Source organism: Antedon mediterranea, chromosome 10 (assembly GCF_964355755.1).
Source record: "Antedon mediterranea chromosome 10, ecAntMedi1.1, whole genome shotgun sequence".
NCBI lineage: Eukaryota > Metazoa > Echinodermata > Crinoidea > Comatulida > Antedonidae > Antedon > Antedon mediterranea.
Genome location: NC_092679.1, coordinates 14,956,675 through 14,964,915, shown reverse-complemented (window position 1 = coordinate 14,964,915; position 8,241 = coordinate 14,956,675). Strand labels below are relative to the sequence as shown.

The window sequence follows — 8,241 nt, the reverse complement described above, 5'->3', positions numbered from 1 at the left end:
CGCCATATGAGTGGGAATTTCCCTTTTCTATTAATTGCGTCGTCGACGAAGCGCAGCAGCATACCATTTTTCGCTCTTTTTCGATGTAATTTTAATCTGATACAGTAAATTTAAAGTAAGTAAGTTTTTTGTAGAATAATAAATATACCAGGGAGATGTAAAATGTCCCTGAATATACATATATATCACAAAAATAAAGGCCTATATTAAGTATTATTAGCCTAGGCCTAGTTAGATTAGGCCACTCTAGCTAGGCCTGGGCCTAGCTAGGCCCCCTACTAACTAAGCCTAGCTAGTAGCTAGAGAGCCTAAGCCGGGCGGGTTATCCCCTTAGGAGGGCTAGGCTAGGCCTTTACTCCATGGCTAGGCCAAGCCTCCTACTGCCTAAAAGAAAGCTAGGCCTATAATAAAATAAGGAATAGGCCCTAACTAGTAGTAGACCTAGTAGTAGGTAGTATGAATAGATAGAGGATTCACCGAGTTGAGGCGTAATACTTTAATGAGTAGTTTAGGCCGCAAACTTTAGGTATAGGCCAGGCCTCCTATAGGCTATATCCATTGGACTTAGCATTTATTAGGAACATACTCCCAGATCGATAAAATTATTTCATTTAACTACCTAAATTTAAGTTTCAATATTAACCACCATTTAAGCTGTTTTTTTAAAGTTCTATTCCAAAATTAATTGTTTATATCTACCAAGTATCTTCTTGTTTTCTACTCAGTTGTTATTTTAAAAATTTGTTATTTTAAAAATTTGTTATTTTTAAATGTGTAATGTATTACTGTTAGTTGATCACGGCCTTGTAGAAGAACACCTTTATGGTGACACAAGCTTTTCCGTGTTAAAATAAAGTATTTATTATTATTACTCTCTCCACCCTCTATTCACCAGCCTGTGCCTCCTTTGTTTTTATTTCTTTTATTCCAGTTTACTCGGGCAGCGCTTGTCTGCTTATTATACTATCTACTTTTTCCGAGTATGCTCATTTGCACTGATGAAGGGCTAGTGTTGCCTGAAAGCTCTTCTACTTTTTCTGGCTGTTTTACTTATCGTTTATTTTGTATCTCCATTGAGATCCAGCCACTGATACCCAAATTCCCTGATTGATACCCACAGCATTGTCATTATTTTTTAGTAATTTGCCTTTTGATTATATATATACATACTCAGGTTGAAAGTATCAGACCGTTAGGATAGAGTGCTCAATACCAAGGTAGAGCATAAATAAAAATAAAAAACAGCAGAAAACTTGGTTACTTCATTGTTTTAATCGCTACAAATCTGTTTCGTATGACCATGCAGCATGTAGCTGGCTGCACTCTTCAGGCGAAATATAAAACATAAGTGACACAGTTATATTGAAGTGAGTCATCAGGAAGTCTTATACAATAGCCTATTGTTTCAATTAGATAAACTATTTGGATCTGCAAATTAGTAAGAACTTTTTCCTATGAACTGTAAGAACGAGTTAATTTCTACTTGCAGAAATTGTATAACACTTCCTGATGTACAAGAGTCTAAAGTACAGGAGTCTCCTGGCCAAAACAGCAGTGTTGGCATGTACTGTCATGTACTGTATGGTGTATAGATATCAAACTAGTCATGTATGATTATGTATAATCACATTTTGAATCATAATCGTAATATAGCCGTGTTTGGTGTCATTTCAAAGGTCTTGAAGAATATGTAACATCACTTCTGCTCCCGGAAATACCAAAACATTTGTGCTTGTTTGAAAGGCCAAGATGATGTGTTTTTTATGAAATGATTATGATTATCTCTTATTTAAATTTAGTAATTTATTATTTAATCTATTTTTCATACCATTTTTGATGAATTTTCATTTCAGTTTATTGTGAAAAGAAAAGCATGATGCACAAGCAATGTAATCTTGAGTGTGCAGAAGGAATTGGTAAACTTGAGTTGGGCAAATTCACCAATAGGCAAAAAGTGGATTCCTATGGCGCATGTCTGACTCTTTTGAATACTGGGGTTAAATTAATAATTCCACCTAAGGCCATACCAGAAGGAGATGTTGTAGAAATCGGATTGGATGTTAACTCGAATTATTCTAATGTGCCACATCAAGATTCAACTGAAGGATGCATTGCTCCAATTATCACATGTCTTCCAAATCGTTATAAGTTTCAAGGACGTGTTTTGATTATGTTTCCTCATTCTGTAAAACAGGAAGACTGCCCTCTTCAGCTTTATTCAAGTCATGCTGAACCTGGTAAGTATAGAGCATGCATTGTTATTATTATTATTATTATCGTAATATTCATAAAAATTGCAGCTGCCTGCAAAAGTTTGTTAATTATTACAATCTTAATTCCAGATGAAGATAAAGATTGGGAGGAAGTGAAACACAACCAAGACGATGATTCAACATCTCCAATACTCTTTCTCAAGAAGAAATATGGATACCTATTTGTAAACAGTTTTACTGACTATGTTATAATCCCAGAACCAGGAAAAGAAATTTGTGTTAAACTTATGCGAATCGTAGTTTACGCAAATGAACTTGCTGACTTTCAGGATTTCCAGGAAGTTCACATTTGTTGTCATGGTGAAAGAGATGACCTTACAACAGTAGGTCGACTACTACTTTTATTTCAATCTGAAAACAGTCGTTTTTCATCAATAATAATGTGACTCTGCACACGTTTTTGTCAACATAATTGAAAGTATTCTGCCTTTCTTAATATTCTTTGTGCTCCTTAAGAAGAGCAAATACCACCAACTTATTTTTCGAAAGCACATAACCTAAAAATGACCAGCATTGAGTAAGAAATGTTGGTTTTAAAGCTTGCTAAAAATTTACTTTTGACCTAGTTACATAAAAACTTTTATTAATGTGTATAGATAGTGCAACAAATCTCCTATTGCTTAATTATTATTGATATGTTTATCAGAAAGTTGAAAGAGAACAGAAAAAAGAAGGCAGACATCAGATGACTCACAAGTTAAATGTTGAGCTTTTCAGATGTGATTCAAGTGTAAAAGTTAATATAACAGCTGAAGATGGTTGGATTAGGAAAACCAAAAAAAAGGAACAGGTATGTTACAGTAGTTTTTTACAGTATGTGATTATAACCTTTCTAAATCCATCATTGGTTTGTTATCAAGTGTTTTAAATTATGTAGGATATTTTTAATTTTTTGCTTTGACCTTGATAGCTCTCACATCGTCTGCCTCATATTGTCCCCCTGAAAAAAATGTTTTTAATGTTTTGTTGAATATTCCATTTTAATGTCTAATAATAGTTATTCACTTTGAACAAAAAAGAAATAGTCAAATTGGCTGGAATTTTGGTTATATTTAACCATTTACTTTCTAAAACTGTGAAGGCCGTGAATTTATGTTTTTAGGGGACAATATATCTGTAATGAAATAAAAAATGAGTATATTAAACACTTTTGTCACTGATTAATACAGATCTAGTTATTGCTATTTTTATTCTATCATCTCTACTGTTAACCAAGTTTATTTTATTATCAGACTATAAAAAGCCTGTATAGGAGAGATTGTGGTAGCTGCCAATACACGTTTAAGAATGATGATAATTTGACTGTGTTTCATTGTCAAATATCTGTTCAACAAGATGGCTTTGATGAAGTTGAACTAGAATTCACAAATAGACTCAAAGTAAGTTCGTCCATTAATCAATTCACATTTATATCTTGTAAATATAAAACATAGGCTCTTTAAAATATTTATTGTGTCCTAAAAAGCAATTGTAGAAAGCCAGCCAATAAAAGTTTTTTTATACATTACCTGTATCAAAATGCACTGTACTTTCAATTTGATAAACGTGTAAATCATAATGCTTTATGTAGACCTGTATGAAGTTCTTAGTTTAATTAATTTCAACTTTTATATAATTTTTTTCTTTTTACAAAAAACAGAAACCCAATTTACCAACTACACAGTCTTCAAACGTCAGACCAACTATACAAGCTTCGAACGTCCGACCAACTGTACAAGCTTCAAATGTCAGACCAACTACACAGACATCCTTACCAATCGAACCACTAAGTAGCCTTTCTCTTGATAGAGGAGACAGTGGCTTTGCCTTTCAGAGTGAATGTTCTCTTAGTCAGATGCCATCATCATCTCGGTATAATGAAGAATCCTTCTGTCCTTCTAATACTCATATTTATTATGATAAAGTTCCAAGTCAAATATCTTCATCACATAGTGACAATGTTCTACCTCTAGTGGCACCAGTATTATCTCCTGTGAAAATTCCCAATTCACTTCGTTCAAAATTGTGTGCTTTACTAAATCCAGCAGTTACAGATGGAAATGATTGGAGAAAGCTTGCAAGTGTAATTGATCATGAAGATCTCATTAGATTATGTGAGAGATTTCCATCACCAACTGAATGCGTGATACAAGCATGGGAAGCGAAAGATGAACATCTTGAAAAACTAGTTGAACATTTAAAAACATGTAAACGATTTGGTGCTGCCAAATTGGTTGAGGATTATATTAAGGAAACAAACCAAAACTCAAATCAGCTTGCCAATACCTCGACCACAATGTCATAGGTGCATTGACAGGTGAAACCAGTAGCCAGGACAACCAACATATGTTTAAAGATAGATGAGCCTTCAACTCAAAATGGATCAGATTGGATTAGTATGTCAACTTCCGTATTGATGTCCATTTTTGAGTCACAGGAAGAAAACCTTAAGAATCCAAACTCCAAACATTTAACATCAAGGTCACAGATTTCAGATAGCACAAAGTCAAACTCGGCTTCCAAGTAGAGACAGTGACTATTTCAACAGTCTGATGTCTTCTACATATGAAGGCTCACACTTCATTGGTACTTCCTATCCATTTTCAACTCCTTCCAATCATAACTATGTAATACCAAGTCAAATGTCTTGGCCACAGAGTTATCCACCAATATCATGTCAATTAGGAGTTCCTTATCCACTCCGAATTAAATTGTGTGAAAGGCTAAATCCTACAATGGTAGGCGGAAATGATTGGAGAAGTCTTGCAAGTGTAATCGGTTGTGAAAATCTTATTAGATTAGGTGAGACATATCCGTCACCAACTGAATGTGTGTTACAAGCCTGGGAAGCAAAAGATGAGCCTCTTGAAAAACTAATTCAACATTTAAAAAAAAACATGTACAAGATTTGATGCTGCTAATTTGGTTGAAGACCTTATTAAAAAAACAAGCCAAAACTTGAACCAGCTTGCTAATCCCATAAACAACCGCAATGCCAACTTGAGAACCCAGCATGTCCACTACACCAGACTTCTTCCCCTAAAGATGGAACAGACGGCTCCATCCCTAATTTTGATGACTCCAATGGATCAGATTTAGTACTAAACATGTCAACTTCATCGACATCTAGTTTTTCTTAACCAGAGAAAGAACCAAACGTTGCACACTCTTCATCATCAGACGTGCTTGAAGATGCCAATGAGACTATATAAGTTATTACAAGGAGTGTTAAAGATTTGACAATGGAAGATAAAGAGCACATTTGAATTAATTGTTAGATGTACAAAGATCTTGTGTTAGGTCTGACTGTGTTTCCAATAGGTTCACAGATTATCTGGTGCACCATCCTTGAACAATGACTATAAAACTATACTGTATGTATGTATGCATGTTGAAATGCTCTGGAACTGAGCAAAAGATTTGGTAGAAAGCAGATGTTGTGCTATTTTCAGCCCACATTAAAGTTACAGATTTTTATATACAGCATTAACATATCGATTTCCATAGTTTCTTGATATATACTTGTAGAATTATATCTTGTAGACTACAGTACAAAGGTACTGGCAAAGTAAACTATACTTAATATTTGTAAAAAATTCATTCCAGTCGTCTTTAAGACCCAACATTGTTATACTAAATAATTGTAATTTTATAAAATACATAAAGTAATGTAAACTTTGACTTAATTTTAAAGATTTAAAACAATTAGATTTATGATCATTATGCGATCATTTTTAGTAAATGCAATTAATAGATTGTTGAAAAGATACAATGAATTTATAATGAATAATTTAATAATTTTAACAAACAGAATTTGAAATTTGTGTATTTGTAGTTTTTTAGACTGCATATTTTAAATTGTATAAAATAACCAGGGTTAAAGTAGACTATGGTAACATTGGTGCAATTTTGTAGGCATACTCTCTATAATATAGAACTTATTTAGAATTTATGTAGACCACTGTGGGATTGTACGATTAAATATACAAAAACTTGTCTGTAAAACTTTATACTACAGTATCTAAAATTATTTATACTGACTATTTAAAACACATTTGTATACAATTTTAGACTTATCTTGCCTTGATACAAATTATTCCCAAATTCTATTCATTATATATTTTTTTTTGTAGATTTATTTGAAAATGTTAATACACATGTAATACATACAACAATAGAGGGTTGATTTAGACTACAGATATACAGTACAGTATGGAACATTTTAAAAGTTTTATCTAAGAAAACTCTCTTGTCTCTAAAATATTATGAATAGAAATAATTCCTACATTTCAAATACATTCCAGAAAAATTTAATTTGTTTATACTGAATACGTGCAGTAATGTAGACTACTGTCAGATATACAGTATGTCAGTGGATATTTTACTTATGATGAGATAAGCTATAGGCTGCTGTAATGCTTATAATTTTCACAAAATGCACATCATTTAGAGTTATGTAAAGAGTGAAAAGAAGTTATATGCATACTATGGTCGTTTTATTTCTGAAATAAAAAATGCAATTGAGAATTGAGCATAGATTATGTTGTGTTATTTGGTACTCAATCAAAAGATCAATTTTCTTTCTCTTCTCTCTCTGTAAAATTATATACTATCTGATATTTGTATTTGTAATTTCTAAGAAGATCAACAATTATTTTGTATTTTATAATATGTGGTGTTACAACCAACTACTTTCTTTGCTCACTTGGCCAGGCTTCCAATTTCTTTGTGGTAGATAAATATGGTAGTTATATGCTTAAATATGGTAGTGATAGAGATATGTTCATTTATGGGCACATCGGATTTCTTTGTCACGTAAAGTTTGATATTGTAGACAGAGCTTAAGTCCAGTTTCATGAAGCGTAAATAATAAGAATTCTGAAGTCTAGGTGAACCAGAGCATCCCTCTGGAGAAAAGTAGCCCTACATTATATAAAGCAATGGAAAGATGTTTAATTCAGTGTTTCTTAATTTAAATCTTGGTTCTAACAAGGATGCAATGCAAGGATGTCAGCCACAGCGCAAGTGAATTGACCAATCAAAAGCGATATTTCAAATCACTTTTGATTGGTTGATTCGCTTGCGTTATGACCTAAGTTTTTGCGTTGCCTCCTAGGGAAACTAAAGCGTCAATGGTTTACATTATTTAACTATTTAAGTGTCAGAATTTCGGTAAAAGACAATAACGTCTTAAACACACTTGTAATAGAAATGATCTACAAATAATAACTATTTTATGATATGCAATTTAACAACTGACAGCTTTCTTCCGCTTTTATAATTGCTTTCAATTTCGTATCAGTATTCAGTGGCGTAACCCAGTGGGCACAGAACATAATTTCAACGTTGAATCAACGTTAAAATTTAGTTGATGTGTTGAAATGATGTTAAAATTAATTATGAGTTAAGAAGTCCCTTGACTCAACTCTGGGAAACCTGTGTTGTAGATTGTCATTAAAGTTTATTATTGGGTTGTATATTATACAATCACGCAATAAAATATTATGTTTTAGATCATAAGTTTTCAACTAATATCCTAATTTATAATGTCTTCATATTTAAAAGCCAATTTTAAAATGTTTTTGTTGTTGAATATGCCATGATTATGTCATAATTAATAGTTAATCACTTTGAGTGAACGGATTTTTTAATGGTAATTTAAAGATAAAAAAGCAAATGGTTTATTTAACCATTGATTTTTTCTTTTTCATAAGCGAAATTGTTCTTTTTGGATTTTTTTTGACCAAAAGTTTTATTAAAACCACAAAAAAACGGCCTATTTAAAGTTTTATTTTTTGATTTTATAAATCATATAAGCGAAATCTTTTTTGTTTGACAGGTTTTTTTTACCAAAGTGAATAGCATTATTGAACTACAAAATGGTTGGATTTATTCATCTCGTATTAATTTTTTGGTAGTATAAATAATTTTGACAATTTGACACCCCTTCTGACAAAAATGGAATGTCCCACCAATATATAATAAACAA

At 32.3% G+C, this 8,241-nt stretch overlaps 1 protein-coding gene across 1 annotated transcript; it reads left to right on the top strand.

Annotated features, from left to right (window-relative positions):
- Nucleotides 1–1,859: 1,859 nt before the first annotated feature.
- On the top strand, nucleotides 1,860–6,771 carry LOC140060197 (netrin receptor UNC5B-a-like). The gene is made up of 5 exons (XM_072106308.1): nucleotides 1,860–2,237; nucleotides 2,343–2,596; nucleotides 2,920–3,063; nucleotides 3,506–3,652; nucleotides 3,913–6,771. Exons 1-5 carry the CDS (start codon nucleotides 1,874–1,876, stop codon nucleotides 4,555–4,557), a joined length of 1,554 nt encoding a protein of 517 aa, XP_071962409.1. The 5' UTR covers nucleotides 1,860–1,873; the 3' UTR covers nucleotides 4,558–6,771.
- The last annotated feature ends 1,470 nt before the right edge of the window (nucleotides 6,772–8,241 follow it).